The 25,281-nt window shown below is 33.3% G+C and overlaps 1 protein-coding gene and 1 non-coding gene across 2 annotated transcripts; both read left to right on the forward strand.

Moving 5' to 3' along the window:
- Nucleotides 1-2,805: 2,805 nt before the first annotated feature.
- On the forward strand, nt 2,806-2,887 carry Trnas-uga. The gene has a single exon. It is a non-coding gene; the product is annotated as a tRNA-Ser (tRNA).
- A 6,301-nt stretch (nt 2,888-9,188) lies between these two features.
- On the forward strand, nt 9,189-23,292 carry LOC124373575. Its single transcript, XM_046831941.1, has 7 exons — nt 9,189-9,340; nt 13,809-13,888; nt 14,250-15,819; nt 18,382-18,524; nt 19,903-20,043; nt 21,704-21,846; nt 22,956-23,292. Exons 2-7 carry the CDS (start codon nt 13,822-13,824, stop codon nt 23,127-23,129), a joined length of 2,238 nt encoding a protein of 745 aa, XP_046687897.1. The 5' UTR covers nt 9,189-9,340; nt 13,809-13,821; the 3' UTR covers nt 23,130-23,292.
- The last annotated feature ends 1,989 nt before the right edge of the window (nt 23,293-25,281 follow it).

Here is a 25,281-nt window from a genome sequence, read left to right on the forward strand (position 1 = left end):
TAATAAAATATGGATGCCTTACTTTGGTGGATGAACATTCCTTGATAAGCAAATGTAGTAAATACGCATCTTTATTTTTTCCCAATGATCCCAGTCCAGAGAGGAACTGTTAGGCGCAGACGAATACTTGCAAATTGGCGGTAACACGTTATGGCTGGATCCGTTAGTTGTTCGTCAGCCCGGTAGAGGTCGCGGGGACTGTGTCTAGGACGTCTTCTCGGGTCATTAACCCTTCATCTTCCGGTTTCCCTTTCGTCAACGCCTCCCGCCTCCGGCCACTGGTCCCCCGGTCCCGGTCCCGTTACTCCGGTAACCGTTCATCCTCCGCCCGCTCGCCACTTCCCCAGTCCGAGTCCGACATTCCCCGTTCATACCACACTGCAATGCATTCGGAGTGGTGTTCGATTCGATATTACACTACACTATTATCGATATTTATATTCTTTTGCAATATTAAAACAAAAGGATCGCTATATTCTTGAATCGATTATAAGGTTTCAAGGCGACTGGCATCATTGCATCAAATTATAGATAAATCATTACTAACGTCACGAATATTAAAAGTACATTACGTCACGTTTCTAAAAGTACACAATTTCGAATTCTGATACGATTACATTCGGAGTCTTGTGTGATGTTTAATTTCATTTTTTTTTCACACGTTACAATACTACTCTTTCAATATCAGGGGATAAACAGTGTAAATATCGAACAAAGAATCGATGTTTAAAGTAAATTGATATCGAACCTGAGACATCAATAATTTGCTTGGCTTATGATGTGGATTGCCACGGAAGAGTAATAATCATGTGTCAGTCGTCATTTCCGCGAAGCGATTGTTAGTCAGAACAGAACACCGAGTAAAGATAAAAGTAGTTCTCCAAAATTCGAATGACAGGTTTCAAATACCGGTACTTGTAAAGGAACGGTAATCCTAATTTCGCGTTTCGATTGGGTAACGGTATTCGTAATTTTTGCCATGTACCCGCAACAAGCCTCAATTCCGTTGACTCCTTGAGAGTACGTTCTAATATGGAAGTTTTGTTGGAGAAATATTTACTTTGTAGTGCAGAAAATATTTTGGACTAATTAATAAATGTTAGTAAGTATTGCCAATGATATGGTCAATATGTTTGGCATGGTCATTTTAATATAGCTAGTGTTTATTATAAAGTCGTATACACATAAATCCTGTGTTAGGGAATAAGTCAGATTTTTTAAATGTACCAATGGAAATAATTTTTATAATACATTTTATAATCAGAATATATACTGTAAATACTATGAGTTTTGGTTTGAAATATACAAATTGAAAGCAATTTTGACCAAAAACAAGGAAAAACGTAGACATAGTAAAACAATAGAAAATAATACTTGCTGAACATTGACAAACCCTTTATAACAGAGAGAAAAACAGAAAACTAAAAATATAAATTCCTATTTATGAAAGAGTAACATGACTAAGCGCTTATTTAATTTGTAAATATAAATAATTACATTACTCTGCTTTAAACACAGCTTTTAAAACATAACCCATTAGACACTGAGCTGTAACAGTAATTATATATTTGAAGTAATATCGTGGCTCCTCGAGTTACATGTATATTTTTGTAGTTACAAAATTCCAAGTCTAGAGATGACCGTTTTCTCAAGATATTTTGCTGCGTAATACATTCACATTTATTAAATTAGGTTTCATACAAGTGTTTAAATAATAAAAATGTACACAAAAAGGCGCCATAAAATGAAATTGTATGTGTTGGGATAGTTAGGCTACATGTGTTAATATGTCACATTTAAAATCTTTTTAGAGTGTATTTTGTGTAGGTACTTTGGATTTAGTGGAGACGCAAGAAGTTTGCCAGTTTTATTTATAACTTTTAGGAACTTTCTTTATACTTACGAATTTTACATAGTAACAAATTATAGGTTACTAGTGAAAGATATACTAGACATTATCCAAAATCACATAAAAAGTATATATATATATATATATATATATATATATATATATATATATATATATATATATATATATATATATATATATATATATATATATATACTGTTAATAATATACATTGTTAATAGAATACATGTTATTACATTTTATTTCGTTGGATAACAACACATTTCGCTCAAATTCCATAAGTTAACTATAGCCTACTGTGACGTAACCAACACTTTAGACGTTGAAAATTGTAAGGAAATACCTTACAGTGCTGTTAAGTCACTATACCACGATTTTCTGTAAACCAATCGTCTTCTAAGTGTTTCTTGTAATGTACAATATTGTTTATATTATAATACCGGCATGTAATATTCGATATACAGGGCTGAGAACATTGCAACGTCGCGTCGTACGCATCAATGTGATATACAGGCCTAGAGAAAGGGAATGGAAAAGCAATCACACAATGCCTGGTGAAATAAATTTTGTACAGCACAGTTGGATTGGAATTGACAGTGTTATAGTTACAAGAAATAGGAAACCCATTAATATTCTAACATGGTAGTATTATCAAGTAGGCCTAATTATTAGGCTAAATCAATTGTGAATTTGAGTAAGGTAAAACGTTGTAAATAAAGTAAATATGACACAATAATTATTCTTTTACAAATACTTACTGAGATCTGTCTCTAAATACACAACATAATAAATATCTTGGTCAACTCTAAGTAGGCTACTAAGTTTTCGCGCCTTTAAAAGCATGACTACCTTCTCTAGCTTCACAAAATGAGACAATACAACCAATCAATGGTGACCCGCCTTATGTGTTACAAGAGCGACTTCCCTACTCATCTGCTGCGGTGTCCGAGTGGTTAAGGAGTTGGACTTGAAATCCAATGGGTTCTACCCGCACAGGTTCGAATCCTGTCCGCAGCGCAATCTTTTTGCGCCAGTGGTAATACGCGTTTATGGTCAAAATATCTGATATTTTTAGTAATTTTTTTGTTTTCGTTTTAATTGATAAATATATCAATTTTACTATTTCTTACAGAACAGAAACATATTTTCGATTAGTATTATTATTGTTAAGATAATTCTATAATAAAATGGTACTATAATGATACAATTATAGAATATTCAGATGAAATATATACATACAAAATATGGTCGAATACAAAATATATACGATATATGTAAATATATATATATATATATTTAAAATGGATATGCCATTCCTACATACTTGCTTATAATATGTCATAAATCATGTACTTGAAATAAATAAGATAAACATGACTCTAAATATATTATTTATTTGGAGTATTGTATGATTGAGACTACTTTATTTTCATGTTAACGATTTCCAAATATTTTTATTTTAATCATGTGAACAAACTAGTCTACAGGACAATACATGAATTATGGATGTTTAAATGAATTAATCAATAATGTTCTCAAAAATAAAGTATAAATCTTACATGTGATATGGCATTAGTGGCGAAGTTAGGTTGATTCCAAGTGCAAATATTAACAAATCGGCAGTAAGAGAGTTAAAAAGACTGAATGACAATGGTACTATTGTTTAAATTTGTTTCTAAAGAATAAATACGATGAATGGAGTAGAAAGGAAATTAATATATTTATTCTACCGTCACAGGTGTATGGTCGGTAAGAAAGATTTTCCACTGTGACAACGCGTGCTTCAGTGCCTAGGCAGTGCTGCTCCTGGTAGACATTTTTAAAAACTTTTAGTACTGCACGGAAACAGTAGACTAATCACAGGAACATTTTGTATCTGCACAACGGTTCGGTTGGTCATGCAGAACGTTCTCCTGCTGTTGTAAAATCCAACAAGAAATTAATATTATATCAGTCGATGTTAGTTTGAAGTTAATTGATGAATGTATTAGTTCATATGATTTTAATGTCAATAACGAGTTATGTAAACATTTAGTAAATAACAATTTTTCTAAAGTAATAGAATTGTATATACTACTTCGTGCCCCATTTTGTATATTAGTGAAACAATATTTTTGGTAATAGTTCTATAATGCTAATTTAGAATAATCATTATTATTGCATTACTTAACATTAGACATAAGAATACCTAGTACTGATTTATACCTAGTCACCTAATTTTGTAACAGAGGTGATAGTTTAAAACGAAACACGTTATATTCACAATTACACTATTTAATACTAGAAGTACAATTTCTTGCATGAGCTAATTCGAACACATAAAATTATGATATTTAACCTCATAATTAAAATTATATATGTTTGTTTTCCATAGACATTAAAAATGTGTTTTAAGCGTGATTTGTTGTTTCTTGCGTTATGAATTTTGGTTAACCAGGACAGATTAGTGGCGTACTAATAAAAACGCCAACGTTACTCACGTCCCCTCTCTTTCTCTCTCACTCATGTACTCGCCCATTCCCATTCGTCCTCAGTTTCTCTTTCCATCCATCCCTTGTTTCATACTTCTCACACGCCCTCATTTCCTGCTCTCATATCTACTTTTTTACTCACTCACCCACTTAAAATCCAACACACACACACACACACACACACACACACACACACACACACACACACACACACACACACACACACACACACACACACACACACACACACTTTATAATACTCTTATTAATTCTTTATCAAATTACCACAATATTCAATGAGAGAAAATTTACAGAAATTACTTTTACATTAGGGCCTACGGTATTTAGTAATTATGTTGTTCTTCATGGTGGTTATTTATAGCAAAAAGAAAAAAAGAAAAACGATGGTACCGTCCAAAAATATAATTAGAAAGAATTAAAAATTAAAAGAACAGTGGCTGGAATTTGAAATTTTATAACGACAAATGTCAAATCGCATTATTATGTTACGCCATGGTGTGTGGTTTTGATTTTGAAACAAATTTTACCGCTAATTTATGAACATGACATGATTCTGCTCATTAATTAACAACTCACTGACTATCGATATTTTATATTAATTTGTAGTAAAATGGATGTAATAAAATTAAAATGTAAATTTTAAAAGTAAGATTAGGTAAATTAATTTTAATGTTATGTCATTTATGAAACATTCTACACGTCCTAAAATATTTTATATTCATACTGACACATTTCGTTCTTAACGAGAGAATTTTCTGGTACTAGATGCTAGATGGTAGGCCTACAGTAAATATAAGCAAAAGCAAATGAGTGACAAAATTAAAATATGTCCAATTAAACTCTCAACATACTGTAATCTGGATGATGTAAAGTTTCAACATTTTTCAAAATTGAATGAAAAATGGTGGTTTTACAATTTGGCCTTTTCTTAATCTTAACCGTTTTTCTTATAAAATATTTGTATATATGTGTGAAATATTATCAGTTTAGATGGAATGCATATTTACAATTTGATGAGGATTTTGACGCTTTAATGTGTTTATTGACGTTTTTTTAGGATAGGCTGGTCTAACCATATTATTGGTACTGAAAACTAAAAATTATATTTTAATTTGCATATGAAACTATAGTAAACATTTTATTACGGATTTTCAATTTATCGGATTATTATATTTTCTTAGGTCTTAGGCTCGAAATTGTTACAATATTACAAGTTTTAAATGCTTATTCGAGTGTATTATCCTTGAACGGTAACATCATTTGTGGCTGTTTCTAAGATACTTACCCTAGATTGTCATTATCTCTTTGTTATATCATCCTGTTTTTATTAATTATCTTTTATTGGATCAGAACTTGTTACATTTTAAAAGGCAAGAGCACTGAATGGATTAATTTCAAAATGTGTAAGGAAGCTTTCTATCATAAACAACACCTCTCAATTAACACCAGATACTATTTCAAAGGGAATGAAAATGTTTATATCAGATTTTCAACTTAATAACCATTATAATATGAACAAGGCTCACATACAAGATTGAGATACTTTTTCGTCATATTTTTCAATTTTTGGACCCCTAAGCTCTTTCTATCCTAAAAGTATCCAACTCTCTGAGTGTACATCACCTCTGAAGCAACATGTCGCCTAGAAATATATCCAGTATGTACACATCCTGCCAACTAGGATGAGCCAGCTTATTGGGTGGTGGCTATACTAATAATAGGAACTAGTTTTTGTCTCCACCATACATATTTATATGAATATTTGTCTGGGTTTAGTGCCAAAGATGAGAACAGAGTGAGCGCAAAATAATCTAAGTGCAAAAGGTCGTGAATGTGAAGGATGGCGATGTGGCGCGCGTGGTACTTTTATTGGTTCAAGTTTGTTTGTCGTGATGTTCATGTCAGTTTCGGTTAAAATCCTTAACCCCATAGATGTTCAAGGTAGATGTTTGAAAAACGATATTATCACTGGAGCTTCGCATCTTTGGTTTCTAAAGTACTTATTAACTGTCGTCGACTAATATTTGTTACATATATTTATGAAGATTGTAATTACATTATAAGACTTAAGTTATTTGTGCGCAAAGTTCCAGTAATTTTTTGATATATTTCGTAAATTAAATTTTGCATTTCTCAAAAAACAAGGAGGTCATGGCAAAAGATTGATGGTCCGTGAGCTCCTACAACTTCTTGCATCAAAGAGCACTGAATAGCTGTCAAAGATTAATATTTACCTTGTGCATGGTGGTGATGCTACGATAAATCCCTTAGAAAAACTGTACGGAAAATAAATTTACCCCTGGCCAAATGTACTCAAGGACAGGAATTGTTTATAAATATAAAATAATAAATAGTATTTTTTATACACATTCAGTGTAATGTGTAAACGATAAACCAACCTGACCTCAATTTATTTTAGTGTAGAACACCAAACAATACATATTTAAAGCATTAAAATAAAAGTTTTATTAAGACATGTCTGCCATGTTGTTTCTAAAGAACATGTGAATTGTATAGCTACTTTTAAAGGTTGTAGAGAAAAATTCCAATCTCCAAAACTAACTAATTTCAATACACTACTTTCATTTTATTTGATGGATCAGATTATCGCCGGCTGACGAGTATCTATTTATTGTTGATAGAATATTATTTTTATTATAACAATACTCTAAGAATATAAGAGGGGAGGTTGAAAGTATGTCCCCCATATATATTGTTTTCCTTCGGTATCTCCTTTTTCTGACAGCAGAGACAGGACATTCATGGCAGACTGGAAGCGGTCAGACAAGTTGGTACTCAGGACAAGACAGGAGCAGGATCAATTATGAAGAGTGGAGTTGCTGAGGTAGTTTCGGCTTAGGGCAGGAGTCAGGACATCGACCTGGTCGGATTCCTGCATTTTAACCGGCCGAACCAGCCAGAGTACTGTTACTGCTATATTTAACTCTTCCACTCATGTTACTGCCAATGCCACTGCCATTGAGATTGCAACCAGCGCCAACATTATTATTAAAGTTTGTTTGACGCAATTTAATATTCATTAAAACCAGAACGAAAATAAATAAAAAATTACAGGCAATACTAGCTCGATGTGATTTCTGAAATAACTAATCTTTAAATCCTTAGTAAGTAATCATAAAAAATAGCAAAGACATCAACTAATTAAGAGGTTCTAGATAAAAAAAAAACCAGCACTTAGGTTTCCCAAACTCGACGAGTATAAAAGGTTTTGTTAACAATTTGTTCAAATTAATTTCTTCTTTAAATTAATATTACTCTACTTTAACTTATCAAATTGTTTCATCGTTTCGTATTTTCAAAGAAGTTATCTTAGCGACATACGTCTATGAATGTAAAATAACATCGGGAGAAGGGCCTTAGGGATCACCCTCTTCCAAAATCAATAGAGTTCTATATTGGACCAAGAGTTACCAATGCACGTTGTGTAAAGTTCCTAGGATATTTATATTAAGAGTCATAGACGGACAGACAGACAACACGATCTGACGGACAGGTCCTTAATGATAGGTTCTCTGATAATGGTATAATATAGTTATTTATAACTTTAACATCTCACCAAATAATAACTAAAATAAAACTTATAGACTGCAGGAAACCAAGCCAGCGGCGTTGCAGGCAGTTGTGTGCATCGAATCATGAGTTTTGGAAGCTTTTTTAGGATACTCGTAATTTAGAATCGTGCATTTAATTGTTCGGTTAGAACCTTCTTCATTTTTATTATTATAAACATGTTTATGAATACCGTAGAAGTTTGCACATTTAAAATTATTACATAATAAAATCTTGCATTATTCACTGCTAGTTAGATTGATATCTTTGTAAATGTTTACTAAGTCTCGATTCCACTATGTTCCCAGACATGAATGCCACACATTTAAGAATTTATCACAACACAACAGATAAGGATATGGTATAGCTTCAAACATTTTATTATGAATGTGACAAGAATATCTTATAATGTGATAGAAGAAACTGTTTTTAATAGTTTCTGAATGATTAAATCCTTTTACATTTTACTTATTTCTCGAAGTTTTGGTTGACATTGTTGTTTGGTGAACATTCTGTATAATTATGAACAATTATTGGCTTAGCGCTGCTAAAGTTTATCGCTCAATTGACCTCTTAACTTGAAATTGTGCCTGAAGCTTCATTACTATATGAGGGACACTGAGTTCGATTTCATGAGATTTGGCTGAGTGTTAGCGAATATTTTTACATTGCTCTTACGGGTTACCATGATGGTAATGAGAAATTACAGAATAAATAAATTTGTAAACAAACTTAGTACACTCAACAAGATCTTAAAAAGTGACTCATTAACCATATGAAGCCTAACAATCCCGACACCATCAACATCATTTCATGGTGGCAAGTGTGTGACAAGATTTGATTGATCCCATTCTTTCGTTGTTGTACCCTACCTACCACACGTAAACTTTTATTATTTAAACACTGGTATAAAACGTAACGTAATTACAAAAATATGATTATATCATGTGGTTACGACATCTCGAGAAAGATTTTACCTGATATTATGTTGCAGTCTTTAACAACAAACATAGAAACAGCTCAAAGAGGCAACTAATCAATGGAAGCGGCGTGAATGGAAATGACAACCTTTGTATGAGCGGTGCATGCAAATCGAGCTTTGTCAGAAATAAGGGTAGCGAAAGTAATGAAAGGAGCCAACAAATGAAAAATAAACCGGGACGAGACTCTATTTGTTTGGAATATGGGCCGCCTGACTTCCCGCCTCGCCCGCCTTTTGACAGGTGTGCCGAGCCAACAATGTTCCAACTCGGAGAGTGAAGACGACAACGTGATGAAGAAGGCAGTGGTGCGAGTGTCAGTGTTCGCAAGCGTTCGGCCACAGTCGGGATAGTTCGGCAGGTCGCGTGCCGCTGCTCACCATTCCACCCAACCTGGCCCAGGCCGTCGCTTGCAGGTTACCTATCAGGTATGATTCACAATAACATTGTTATTAAATAACATTATCATAACAATTTTTTTATATGTATAAAAAGCCTTAAAAGCATATTCATAATAAACCTACTGTTTCTGTTGCACGAAAAAAGTATTACTATAATTTATTGTTAATTACATGTCTATTAAAAATTTTGCTATCTCAATCTCCCTTCTATTAAATATAAATAAACGTTTTTGTGCATTTGCCTGTTTAAGTCACGTTTCAAATCAACTGATTTTATATCAATATTTGTATAAACTGTCCCACTGTTATCTTACATATAAACACACATTTTTAGCTATTTTGTTGCGGTTTTGGGTTTTGGAAATAGAAATAACAAATAGCAATATTGAATATATTTTGGCCTGGTTTGTATCTATCTGATTGATGTTTTTGAAGCAAACTGTGATTTCGCACTTTATTGCATACAGGAATAAAAACATTTAAACAGTTTTGAATTTTTTGCAAATATATACGGTATTCTCATCTTAACTTATAAGGGCTTATTAACAAGAGACTTAAGAATAAAATTTAAGAATACATGTGTGACAATAAATAACTGACTTCAGTGCAGGATGACTGAATTGAGTTAAAATTAGACAATTTCAAAAGGTATTAAATTTCAGCATTACAATAAAGTGCTGCAAAACAAATAAATTATTTGATATAAACTGTAAATATTTACATAAAAACTATCTCCAATTTTATTAAAGAATATTTTGAGTTTCAAAATTACCTTTAATATTCTTTAAAAATCCTCAACTGCGATGATATATTCTATTGTTTTGTAAGTAAATATAAAAAAAATTATTAATAGCCAATATGCATTTAATATACATTTTGTAATTAAATTCACTATATGGTACGTCTTAAGATCAGCCTACACGATATCTCGAAAAAGAACTGACATATAGACTTGAAGCTGTGCAAGAAGCTTCATTTCTATATGAGGAACACTGAGTTCGATGATGGTGCATTTCACTCCATGAGATTTGGCTGAGCGCTAGCGAATATTTTTACATTGGGTAGCCATAATAGCAACGAGAAATTGCAATATAAATAAATTAGTATGAAAACAAAATACACTCAAAACTGATTTTAACATGAGACATATTAATACATGTAGCCTAACAATCCCAACATATACAACTTAATTTTATGGCGACTTTTTTGTAGACCTTTATTATGTAAACACTTGTATGAAACCCAATTTAATGAACATGAATGCGAATACAAGTTGTTACGTGGCAAGATATCTCGAGAAATATTTTCATCTGCAGACTTCAAATTTTCGATGTAACTTCATTTCTACGTAGACAAGAACGAGTTCTATGATGATGCATTTACAATCATCAGTCAGTACAGCGACACAATTTTCCTTACATTTGCCGGGGGACGTACACAGTTCTTTTCCGTATGATTGTCTACTGTTATATCTGTCATTAATGAAGGGAAGAGGAAAATATACGGAAATTTAACAACAAATGTATTGACATTGGGAATATTTAAAATAATGTATTAAAATTTCAATTGTTACAGTTCTGAAAAAAATATTTTTATTATTAAATTAAAAAATTGAACCGTAAACTTTTAAGGAACATGTTATATACAGACCAGAAGAAATGTGTTTATAAGCAATGCGATCCGAGGTCGGATGTTGTATGTTGGTTCTTTCATTTCTTGGTTTGTAAAATGGGGGAAGGGGCTATCCCTCACAAAATTATGAGTTGTCTTTAATTCTTTCACCACAATTTGACGAAAGCGGCAGATAAATAATTTTTAACGTCAAATTTCGAGTTGGCTGTTCTAATTAAAATTAAATTCCATAAACCTTATTATTTAATTTTACACAGTTGCAAAATTTGAAAGTTCATTTGGCACCTACCTCTTTAATTTATAAAACTTTAGAAGATGAGATATTTGGGGTTTTGAGTAAAAATGTATTATTAATAAAAAATTTCTTGAAATGGTCCCTAATATTTAGAAAGTATTCTGGCAATGTTTCCTGATCATTGTTCAAAACATGAACATGAAGAAGAGTTCAAGTGTAATACTTAACGCTGCTTCCTATAACGACATCACGTTAATTATTTTGTCATAATAACAAAGTCATCAACTTTATTATTCGTAGTGCGTAGCATTTTCTACCATATTTGATATTTTAGTAACCTTGGTATTGACACAGGAAAAATGTATGTCAGGCTGGGAAATTCGAATAGCCCTTTCATAAGGGTGCTTCGTTTTGTCTGAATATCTCAGATATGACCAATATAATATTTTAACTACATCAGGTTTGTGTCGGGATTACTAAAATTACCAATGAGTTTACTTTTCTACGTTTTTTGTTGAGTGTAGTTAAAGGGTCGTTAAGGTAGTATTGAGACATTTTAATAATTCCTAAATCGGAGTTGCTCTCGATTTTCTTTAACAACAGAACATTTTTATTCTTTGTAAAATCTGTTATACACAGTGAAAACGTCTCGGTAAAATAAAACACCATTTCATTAGGTACTTTAGGTACTTAAACGAAATTTGGTTTTTATACGTCAGATAAGAATGCCGAACAATACTACAACAAACCGCTTAATGAATTCTGTAACATGTGCTTGGATTATTTCCTTAACAGCTTTCTTTAACTCTCACTTATGTAATAAACTTATACGTTTTATAAACACAGTAAAATATGTAAAATACATGTCTTGATCCGGTAGGCCTTAGGCAGATTCATTCTAATTTTTTATTTTATTTAAGTAGAGTTGTTTTACTTAAGAAATGCCAATAAGTTCTGTTTCCTTGAAAAATAACTTTACTACAGTCTGTTACGCAAATATTTTATGTAAACCTATATTAAAAATTGCCTCTAGGTTTATTATTTCATTTAAATATATAATAATGTACCACAAGAAATCACATAAATGAAGAATTGTGCATAAATAGTATAAGAAATCCACACAATTTTGAAGTTTCAAATTTTTATTAGTGAATGTGATTTCATGCGGACAATCCATGTTGCCAAATGTATAACCTGACTTTAACTAAGAATCCAGAAATTTAATGTGTTTATAGTTTGTTATTCATTATCAATAGCCTATACTTACAAAATTCCCAATCGTAGATTCCTCGAAAACATAATAATAATAATAATAATCGTAAAGGGACATTATTAACAAATATAATGACGCTAAGTTAAGCAATTGGTAATGATGGCGAATGTACTGAAACTCCCGGCTCACTATTCCCCTTGTTGGTTTTTGTTGTACCTGAGGCTTCAGATAACAACCTATCTCCGATCATCGAACCAATAATTTAGCGTCGTAAATCAGTTTATTGCTTCTTGGACCAAAAATGTCATGATCATATTGGGCGTAGTCTAGTTTCACTATTTATGCAGAAAAAGTAATAAATTAATACCCTACATGGGAAAGTAATTCACTGATTTGAAAAGTTCTCTTATTAAGTGTGTAAGTAATTTTTCAATAGGATAAATGCTTTAAATATAGAACGAAAATTGAGTTTGTTGATCCTTTACTAAATACCAAACTGTAAAAACTTCTATTCAATACAGATGAATTTATAAAGCGTTGTTTACTGCTCTCAGCCAATTAAATGAACAATAAGTATAATTTTGTGTGTCCTTACTTCAAATATTCTCCTTTGTTTATGTATAACTATCAGTTGTTTGTTTACCTACCAAGCCAAAGAGCTTAACAGAATTTGTATTCTAGAACTCGCAATTAAATTGTTTTGATTACGTTTTATGTTTTGTACGTACTGTTCTCCTCAGGAGCTCATAAATCAGTTTTAATAGTTTGGAAATTTCTTTTCTCTGAAAGTCAATACCTACACGTTTTTAAGATAACGTTAAAAAAACTTAAACAACTTTAACCTGTATATCTCGTTTCGTTACGATCAATGCGGTTGCCTTTACTTAATCCCTTTTGAACGTTATAGTCTGGTTTATAACACCATTTCAAAGAAAAAGAAGTAGTCGGAGGAGAACGAAAAACATCAAGACAACATAATAAAAACCGATGTATTACTTTCAACCAGAAGAACTGGCTGTTATACAGTTAGGTTAGGTGAGAGGTTCGGCTAGACGGGGTCTGATTATAAATGAGCCGTAATAACAGGCAATCTTACAAAACCCGTTACGCGCCGAGCAAGACCCAAACATCTCAAGTGAACCTCTCTTGTCCCGGGTTTTGCAGACAAACGCTTGCAATTAGTGGGAAAGTCGGAGACAAAGCATATCAGCCTGGACTGTCGGAGTTGGCGCGCTGCCACCTACTAGTAAGCAACTAACGGTGAATCGCTCAATACTGATGGTTTATATAGGTCGTCAATCCACCAACTCCCCCAACTATTAACAGCGTTTTGCAATATTACTACGTTACGTTGTTTTGGATTAACCGTACTTTATAATCATACGGATTTTTATTTGCTGGTGTAAATGTTTCAGAATCGTCTCTGCCATGATTTGGTTGCTATGGTTACCAGTAACGCTGGCGGCTCCCAGGGTCTTCCCACTGGTTGATCCAGGTGTGTGGATTGCACTTCTAGAGAATTCTTGAAGTACACTTTTAAAAATTTGTTATTCATATACACACAAATTTTGTTTTATCACAAGATAGGCCTACACAAAACATCAACTTAGCAATTTTAAATAAATATGTATTTTCATGAATGCTAAAATGGACACCTGTATTAAGATATAAGAAACTAAGTTAAAAATAATTGTTATACACTTTTAAGATTAAAGTTGTCTCGTAGTTTATAGTTTTCATGAGAGATTTTAAAATTTTAATTGCTTTAAAGCTTAAAGATAAATTGAGCTTAACTTCTATTTCTGAGCTACATTCTGCAGAGGGTTGTCTTCTAACACCTCAATGTGTTTTCCCAGGATTATTCGTGATATCCGGTGTGAAGACGTGTGGCGGAGGTGGGGGATATTGTCTCCTGGGTCTTGACTGTACTCTGGACGAAGACTTCCTCCCAGACGACGAGGCAGGACACCACTGCGAGGGTCTCAGGTCAGCATTTACTCCAAGCGCTCACTTCGTTTGCTGTCGAGCTACCAACCGGAGCCTCTACAAACCTCCCCTTGTGCTCCCTGCCGGACTAACAACAGCCTTCACCGAGGCCGTGACAGGCCGCACTACCGCCGCAGATGTGCTGGAGAATGAGATAGACCAAGTGCTACTCAAGGTTGCGCAGAGCGTTGACGCCATCAAGAAGACACCGGCGACGGAAGCGACTGCAGTGCAGGCCGATGACCAGACCCCAGAATTGAGGGAATCAGCGGAAGATTCGGTTGAAGACGGCCCACTGGAAGATGAAGATTCTCTTTTAGATTCTATAGAAGACGTGGCTCAACAAGATATGTCTATTGAGGAAGAAGACCCACAGGAATCGATCCCCGGTGGAGATGTAAAAATAAAAGTTCCACTGCCGTCCGATAAATCTCCTGTCACTGAAAATAAGCCAATGGATGGTATTGACTCTCAAAAACCTGTTTTTGTTTTAGATGAATCTGAAAATTATGACTTGTCTGCGGAAAAGTCAACTGAGGACAACATGATAAGTACAGAGAGCCTATCAGACGAGTCTGCAAGTGAAGAGATTGAGTTATTAAAAAATGCGTCTATTACACTACAGACAAACGAAAACTTGGACGAAACTAAAATTAAAGAACCGATATATGGAGATAAACAAGAAACTACTGTAGGAGTGGGTTCCATTTTAAACGAAAATACCAATAAAGGTATCAATATTAACAAACCAACAAACTCTGCAAATGCGGAGGATTACTCAGAAAATAAATCATCTAATGAAAACCTTATACAGAACGATGAAGCAAAAGTAAGTGAGTCAAATGGTGAAGGAATAAATACAATGATTGTTTCCGAAAAAGAAGAATATGTGACAAGACTGCCTGATTTATCCGCAGACATAGCCTCTCTTAAAAATGAGACAAACTTAGATTCTGAATGGGTTCACTCCAAAATCAGTGTAACGCCAAAGTTACCTTTAGAAAATGTTTCGAATGATCAAGCAGATCCTAGTATTGTCTCATCTGGATATAATAATACTGTTAATAAAACAGACAGCAAGATAGAAAAAGTTGACAATTTAAGTAGCAACGAAAAAAAAGATAACTCATTGCCCGAAAATGTTTCTAAAACAAACTCGATAACAGTTGATGGAGATCAGTCGGCACATGCAGAGGAAGATCAATTTGTCACAAGTACAACCGTATCTCCTGCCACCCACATCCCGGACAATGGTCGACCGATGTCCACTGGGCAAGTCATCCAAGGTCATCCTGGAATGGATCAACCGTGTTCTAGAGGTGCTTCTAGAGGTGAAAACTGCAGCGAAGAAGTCAAGTTTATCTTCCAGAACAAGACAATTTGCTTTGGATCCGTTTATGCACTCGACTGGGTCGTAACATCAGCTTCTTGCGCTTTAAGGTAATCAGGGTTCTTTAGTAGTTGATAATAAATAAAAAACAATTAACGTCCCGTTTAGGTTAATTATATGTTCGGACCAGTAAGAATCTTATCCAATGAGCCAGTGGCTCAACGGCTGATAAAATTTCAGTATAAATTCAAACATAAGTCGAAAGTCCAAAGTACAATATTGGAATACGGTGATCTAGATACTAGCAAATGTGTTTATTTTAGTGAAGCCTATGTCCGCACATCTCAAAACCGAATTGACCATTTAAATATGATTAATGTTAATTAATAATAAAATTATTATTATGTTATGTATGATTAATAAAATGATTCGTGTTCATTTTATATGCAACACGAAGATTTGGCTGAGCGTTAGCGAGTACTTTTACTTTACTCCTTGAGTAACTATGATGACAACGATATAATCACAGAATAAAAATGTGTAAACATACTCAGTCCAATCTTATGATACTTTAACATGTGCTATAACTACTCATATAGCCTAACTAACATAACACATACAGTATAGAATTAATTACATGTGGTAGATATCTCGAGAAATACTTCTTTTGAAGACTTTTATTGAACTGAAGCTTTTATTTAGTACGCTGTCTAAATTTCTCTTTTGTCTGCCGGGAGGTTGTGAAAATTTCTTTTCTGTCTATCTGTACGCAAAACATCTCAAGAACGAAATCAGCTGTAGATTTTATGCCTTTGCTACGTCTTCTTATACCTTGTATTATAATAGTAAAATTAGTTAAAATATTCGCATTCCTCACATTGAAAAAGGCCAAGATTTCTAATTATATATCCATGACAAAATTAAATCGAAATATGTATAGACTAATTGAGAAAGATTATTTATAAATTTAAATTAAATCATATTTAAAATAATAATATTTTATGAATGAACACGGTAACTATTATAATTTTCAATATATTCAGATTTAAATTTCGAGCTGAGATCTATCAAAATATGAACTCATGAAAGTTGTATGGAACATGACTTGAATAAATTCGTTAATTCGTTTCAACCAATGAAAATGTGTCGTTTCGCATTTGTGCAATATTGTATCAGTATTATTTCCTTACATAGACCCGTAATGATACTTTTGTAAATATTGTTAATTTAAACAGAATTTGATCTTAATTCTTAAAATCTCTTAAGGTCTTAAGGTTTCACAATAGCTGCAATTCAAAATTTGGAATATAAACTTGTATCTCAGATATTAAGCATTATCGTGTATAGGCGTGCCTGTCAGGCTCCAGAGGCAACACCGCACTGTGCAGTCTGGCGGTTTGCGTGTTTAAACAAGTAGGCGCCGGCAGCGGTAAATTAACAAAACCTGCTCAGTTAAAGTTGTGTTAAAATTCAACATTTTAAGTTGTTGCTTACAAAATTGTAATCACTTTAAGACATCCATAGATAAAATAATGCTGAATATTTCGAATCGTTCGGTTAAGAACAAACAATAAAATGGTAATTTAATAACATTTTTACATATTACTTTAAAATTCCATACTCAAAAAAGTGCATCAACTATCTTAGGAAACAATTTATCTTAATCGGATCACAAGTCACCGAGTTATGAGTTTTCAAATTAATGGTTTGGTTAAACAGCTTGAACCGGTACCTTTCTTATCAATGCAAATACTGTAAGTTATTATTTGTAATAATTTGTTTTATATGTCTAAAAGCAGAAATAAAAAGCTACATTTTAACCAAAATTCATGTTCTGTAGCCCCGGAACTGTATAATTTACTAAAACATGGCAACCATGCAACACAGTTTCAAATTATGTAGGTTTCCACTACATGTTCCATCATCAGGTGGCTAAAACGAGTTTAAAGTGCTCCGCATGGGGTTGTCAAAATTTTAAACATTAAAAAGTAAAAAAAAACGCACACACACACACACACACACACAACAGAATAAGTAAAGGACGTATGACATGCAACCATTACGACGGTAGCCTTACCGCGAACACTCGATCACGACCGAGCGGACAGTGTTACTATTTACCCTCTCAAAACAAGTAGCGGAGACCTACAACATTTGGAACTGTTTTGACAAGGTACAGCACAATATTTTAGTTAATTTTTAATGTAACTTCCGTTGTTGTAGCTCTAGCGTTTGGTTTGTTGTTAAATCCAAACTTGTGATCGGAGGGTAAGGTCTTTTGGCTTTTGTCCCACAACTGGCACCACTGGATAGATCATCTCATATATCCACTAAACAAATTCATCTGACATTTGCAGGGCGTTTTTGTAAACGTTAAAAAAATTGCATGATAATTCCCAAACTGCTTTAAAAATCTTGTTTAAATGTTAAGTTTATTAATTATTAATTAAATTTACTATGGCCTGCAAAAGATTTATTTGGTTTTTTTTCTGAGAGATATTACGACTTGAAAGTTTGCCTAAAACTTAATTTATGTATGGAGTTAATACTGAGTTTGATGATGGTACATGTCACTATATAGGGTTTGGCTAAGAGTCAGCGAATATCTTTACGTGGTGTGGCGTACTCCTGTCTGTATTTATTTATTTTCAACAGAGTGTACTCACTTTCAGAGTGTTCCGAGCTGGGATGTTGAACGTGAGCGTTATCCCACTGAGCGGTCCAGGGAGCGTACAAGTGAAGACGATCATAGTTCACGAGAGCTACGGGGAGAACGCAGGCTCTTCTGGCCAAGAAATGGAAGCCAATAATATTGGTAACTACTTACAGTATACATTATATATATCTTAAAGTGCCCTCATATCGGCTGTACGGGATGTTTTTACCACATAATGCCTTAATACAGTTCAACTATAGAAATAATAGTGAACATTATAATCGCCGTAATTTCTAGTCGATTCATACTAAAACTTGGTACTTAGGAAGTATTTACACATTGTTTGAATAACTTAGTCTCAACCGATATAAGGATTTCAAGATGGCGGGCATTCGCTCTGGTGCAAAACCTTCATCTCTGGAATTTCTCTACATAAATCAACACCTACACTTTGAATAACATGTTCAATTAATTTCAAGTATTAACTTTTCAAGATGGCGTACATTCTAAAGTTTTAGAAGTATTCAACAACATTGAATCGTTAATAGTTTATATCTTTACAAACATAATTTCGGATTGATAACTAAAAGTCTATATTATTACAAACTAATTTAAAAAATGATGGAGTTTCAATATATTTGAAAGGGTTACGAGTTGTTAATATGCCAACCTCGAGAGTTTAAATGTTTAAAACTAATAATGCCTCTTCAGACACTTCGAGATGGACAGCCATATGTGAAATTTATCTTTTTCCATATAAAGCAGGAAGAGATATTTAGTAATATTCTGTACTGTGCCTAACTCGTTATTCTGTTTAGTTAGACCCTGGAACAACCAGTGGCCGATGGAGGCGGAAAGAAAGAATAAAACCAAAATTTACAATTGTCAACAAATTTCAAGCACTTCTTAAGTTTTCAAGATGGCGGACGTTCTACAGTTAGAGAAGTATACAATCAAATTGAATCGTTAATAATTAATATATTTACGAATATAATTTCGGATTTATTGTAACTAAAGTCCATATTATTACAAACTAATTTATAAAATGATGGAGTTTCAATATATGCATGTGTTAAGAGTTGTTAATATGCCAATCTTGAGAGTTTCTCATTTTAAACAGTGTGGTTTATACCTCTTGATACCTCTCCATATTTTCGTTATTATCTAGTCTTCTAGCCAATTTATTTTGTTATGTGAGTTTTGCTCAAAATAGACTTGAACAAATCTGAGATTTATTGTTTTAGGGGACGAAACGATGCAAGGATTTGTCTCATGTATCCACGTCAAGCATGATTTGAAAGTATGACAGTATTAGTATTAATAATAGCGACGTTAACCAATATTACCATAGGACGCGGCGTTTCCGTAATCTCTTTACACTTCCACATTATATATATCATCAATAATGAACTTTAAACCAAGGAGAAGCTTGGGTAGTAAACAATTATTACTATAGGGGAGACTATAGAATTGTGGTGTTGTGTTTGAGAAGTTTTGTTTCCACAGAATTTGTAGAATGAGCATTCATATTTTCCAGGCTTGGTCCAGCTGAAGTCTCCCGTTGTCCAGTGGGCGGAATGTGTACCGTGCCTGCCACTTCCTGGACACCGGTTCTCCACCTCCAACTGTACAGCCGTCACCTCCCGCCTCTTAGCATCTGTCCCTTGCTCGACCCATGGTAAGTGACGTGGTGATTGAGAAGGTCGAATTCAAAGACCCGTACTCTCGCCAGAAACTGTTAATTTTATTGATTGTTTTTAGTAAAGCATTTCGTAACAACGTTCATTTCGTGTACCACAAACCAAAACATAATATGACCGACCATTAATGATAGTAGTGTAGTTCAATAATGCTAATTATTCTTCAAGATCTTTGCTGATGTCTCTATTGCAGGTTACTTACAGCTGAAGGCAGTCGGGGGTCTGCTTGTAGCTCGTGTGTGAGGTAGTCCAATGTGATTATTAAGCGCTCTAATGTACAGTATGAACTATTTAACGCATAGTTTGATAACTGATTATAAGGACTAAAAAATAATAAAATAATGAAAATTTGAAGAATATTACATTGGTTATTTGTTGTTCGTGTGAAATTATGGAGATATAAAGACAGATTTTCTTTTTCAAATTATATATATATATATATATATATATATATACAGTATATATATATAACATAAATTGGAAAGACAGGAAACGCACATACACATGAAGGAAGGGATTGCAGTATATCCACATTCATGATTTGGTTTATTCGTAATTAATTGTCCTAGGGGACCACTTCTTGCTTAGTTCGTTTGTCATAACATTTAAAACTTAGTTCATATCTAATTTTTAAACCTGCCCTTACCTAAGGGAACTCACAATGTCTCCAGATGTGGGTAACCAGCTTCGTGAAATTTTTGTAAAGAGTCAAATTTTTCCAAGTGTTTAGTTAGTGTCACTTCACAAGAGTGAATAAGAGAAAAAAAACAAAAGCTTGAGTGAGATTTCGTATTTCAAATATTAGGTATTTTTAAATTTCAGTTGAAAATAAACTGAGAAGGATGCTTTTGAGGAATTTATCCTTGGTTTCTAAAAATCATTTTTGACTGAAGAAGCAAACAAGGCTCCCTTAAGGTTGTTATCTTAATTATACAATACTGAAAACAATGAGTCGGACAGACATAATCACTGGTCAGTACTTGGGGGTGAGATGAGGACTCTTTAGTATCTGTCAGCGTTATTGCTTTGACTTGACAAGAGAATAGATCTCGTACCATGGGGAGAAATACTTAGTAATAATAACCAATCTTCGTGCGTTGATGAAAGAGGTTAAGCGCTACTGCACTTAATCTTTTACTTCGAATGTAAATTCTTTTTGAATCTTTAAGTATAGTATATGCCATAATCATGATGAAATTAGTTCAAACAATGTAACTGTCAGGGGTTAGAGGTTTTTCGCAACAGAATATTTAATACTTATGCTTAATCTGTTTATAATTACCTATATTTTTTCTGCTACATGTCGCGCAGCAGGACGTTTTAAAGCGGACCGTCTTACCATTACATGATATCTCTTGTCATAGAACATTACATAGTCAATGGTTGAACCAAACATTACTAGGTGAAATATATATCCAATCACCATGTCAACCAATGAAATATTACAATTTTACACATAGTCGTACAATTACTAGAATTTCCCTGGGTAAACTCAGTAATAAATAAAAACCCAATAGAGTTTCCCTGTCACAAAAAAATTCCCCTCAACTTCAGGCCATCTGCAACCCCGATGTTCACATTGATGAACTATTGACCATGTCACCATGCTATCACTGACCTGGACCATGCATGCCCTAGGAGTGTGCAAGTTAGGCCGGGACGCTGCAAGCAGCAGTACACAGATGCCGGTCTGCGCAGGCTCTGCCAGGATGATGACTGACGACCGTGGGTTTCCCTACATCATCCTCCCCTGTGATATGGTCTGGGAGCCGAGGTTTGCTGTAAGTTACTTCATATTTTGCACTTATCTTAACTGAAGTTAATTTGAGTATGTCAAGGTAGGTATTCACACTTTTTAGATTACGAATATTTTCAGTTACTTTTTCACTTTCCATTATTTTCACCTCCCATCTTACAACACATCAACGACCTCCCCCTTTGGTTCTGTCACTGCTCTATGATTTTGAAAATACTTGGTAACAAATAATAATTTTAATTACCTCAATAATTCACAAGAATGCCTTGTTTCATCGTACTAAACCAAACAACTAAGTGATTTCAAAATATAATGTATGACAGGAATAAGTTTAAACGATTAAATTACTTAATTTATTATGTTGCTTTTATAATAATGTATTATATTAACCTGTATACGGGTTCAGTATAAACTCTGTACTAGTACAACCGTAGGTTAGAGTAACAATTTATCTGCTCCATATTCTGGGTATATACTGGTTAAGAAATTAAAATTTTTGTATAATTTAAAATTAGGTAAGAGTAATATTTTTTTGAAAATACAATAACATTTTAATACACATTCAATATTGTCTTTGGACTATCTTTTTTATGTTCAATAAAAAACTTTTCATAACGATGTTTTAAGTGGATTAGAATGACATATTTATCAGTCTTCAATAACGTTAAATAAGTTTTAACAGATTTGACTGTTTATGAGCAATTACTATGACTTTTCTATTATTGTATTAGTCAAAGTTAGGCCAGAACTGTCTAGAACAATGTTTGTGGAGACAAAAATAATATGCCTAAAAGAGTGCACACTGAATTATTACAATTCAGTACTAATTTTGACTGTATCCTACTTTTCATTCAATAACAAATCTGCTTATGACTAATTCAAACTGTTTATCTATTAAAGCCAGGCTAAGTTGTTGGCGCAATAAAGAGCCATAGAAAAATTTGAAACTGTTGAAGAATACTATTTTGCATTTATCTCTTTTTAGCTATAATAAACAACATTCGAAGTAGCTTATTCCAGTTGTGTCATGTCATTCTACCCCAAGGACAATCATGTATACTATATTACTTATTATTAATTTACGACATTGAAGGTACATTAATAAACTCGATTTACTTTCTCCATGATGTGCAGGAGTCGAGCCCCCGTGGGTCAGGTGCTCCCTTGTTCTGTGAGGGAGTGTTGGCAGGCCTGGAGACTTCTGCAGGGGTTGGTATGACTGTGTACACCCCTCTGTCACCCTACCTCGGCTGGCTACTCCGCAACACCCGGCCCGGACTGCCGGACCAACACTTCAACGTCGGCTGACCTCTCCGCTCAACTCCCTGATTCCTATTAGACCTAAATAAGTGTTGTGTATACTGTTGTATGTAATTTATTGTTATTTGTTATAATTATTGTTATGTATTTGCATGTTTGTATTATTTATTAAACTATCGTTGTTTCACCTACTTACAAGTCACCCACCGAACTGGCTGTGATTCAATTATCACCTTCAACTGATCACATATTAGAAATGTAAGATTTTTTAGAGTTATATACTTCTTGCGCTCAGGAATTTATATTTTATGGATAGTTTTAATCTATTTAGATGGATACTAAATGTGAAATAATCCGTATAAAAGCCATTATTTTCCATAACACTGTTTTACTTATAATAAAGGAGTAAAGTATTATAAAATATAAGTATAAAATATACATTTTTAAATAGCATCTGTAGCAACTAGTATATTAAATTATAGCAGAGACGATATATTAATGTATTAATGGTCTCTGATAATGACAAACTAAGCCCTTCTTGCCATCTTATATTGAACTATCCTAGTTATAATTGTTATATATTATATTTCAACGTATGGCAGTGAATACTATTTTTCTGCTTTGTTATTTGAATATATGCCAAACGGGATATACTGACTGACTGGAACTGTATCGATAGCCCCTTCTAAACGTTGTGTACTGCTTGCTCACTGTACGGTTTGAGTTGCAATAGCAGGAACTGCAGTTTGTAGGCGTTATAAGGCGTTTAGGGAGAGCATTATATTGGTGTATGTGAGTGTTCGTGTATGTATTGTTTAATAATCAATCAAATGTTGCTACTACACTGGTTGTACCGAAACTTTGCTCCGGGCTATGTCCCAACGGCCTCTAAATTTGTATTATAGCAAACAAATATTTTTTTTACTGAAACAGCCTGTTGAATGCAATAAGTTGTTTTGTGTAATCATTACTTTAACAGTATTTTTTAAATTATTTAACACATATTTTCTATTTTATTTTTTACATTTATAGTCTTGAAAGCATAGAGTAAGCTTGATAGTAACAACATTTCATATTTCAACCTACTGAGTACCCGCTGTTGAACTCTGAGTAATAAAATATCCATATAAGAAAATTAAAAGCCTTAGTAAAATATATTTTAGCAAATATTAAATATGCAGTGCTTGGTCTGTTTTGTACCATAGACATCAAAGACAAAGTTACTACGAGTATACAACTTTTCCTATAAATGTAAAGGCTTATAACAGCTCATCTTAGTTGTCTTTTGACAGAAGTACGCTTCTCAGCACTGTGTATGTATATCGGGAAAACAAGGCAAAATCAAAATATCACAAAAAATAATAACACTGGAGTAAATTACAATAGCCTTAAATATACACTTCTTGTTATATTTTCTTGATCGTAGCAACGAGGCAAAATCAATATTGGTGTTGGAAATATAATTTACTCAAACAAGAAATACTCATATACGTGCAAAGCCTACACAATTACGTGCGAAGCCGCAGGTAACTGCTAGTGATATTATATTAGTTAATGTAATTCTTGCTAAAACATAGTTTAAGGTAATGGATCGGTTCATTTTAACAGGAAACATTTGGTCACAGCTTTTGAAGATACCATTTCTGTAGACAGGAATAACAGATAACATTGTTTTTATAAGCAGATCCAAAGAAAATCGGTTGAAGATAAAGATATGAACATTTTACAATATGTAAATGAAATGTAGCTATAGAGCGTGACATGTTTTATCTGTAAACATTTAATTTTCCTAAAAAATGTATTAAAGACATGACAATTTGTAAGTCATATTTTATTAAAAGAATATAATCTTAAGTCGTCGATGAATAAAAAAGACACCACTTTCTGAAACTGTATGTATCAAGTGTACATACTGTACAACTTTCAAATCTTTATCTATAACCCATTTTTGTTTGGGATTAATTACCACATTTCTTACTTTTCTTACTTTTTATGCATTCAATTCTACGTGGAGTGATAAAAATGATGGTATACTTTTGCTGTGTTTGGGGAAGTTAACGGATATGGTTTTAAATTTACAAATGTTCCCAACCAAAGATAGATCCAACAATTTAACAGCCGATAAAGTAATTAACAGGTGTAGTAGAAAATTCTTCATTTAGTTAACAACGAAACATTATCTATTTCACGGACTGTTTTA

The sequence above is a fragment of the Homalodisca vitripennis genome, chromosome 1 (genome assembly GCF_021130785.1).
Source record: "Homalodisca vitripennis isolate AUS2020 chromosome 1, UT_GWSS_2.1, whole genome shotgun sequence".
Classification (NCBI taxonomy): domain Eukaryota; kingdom Metazoa; phylum Arthropoda; class Insecta; order Hemiptera; family Cicadellidae; genus Homalodisca; species Homalodisca vitripennis.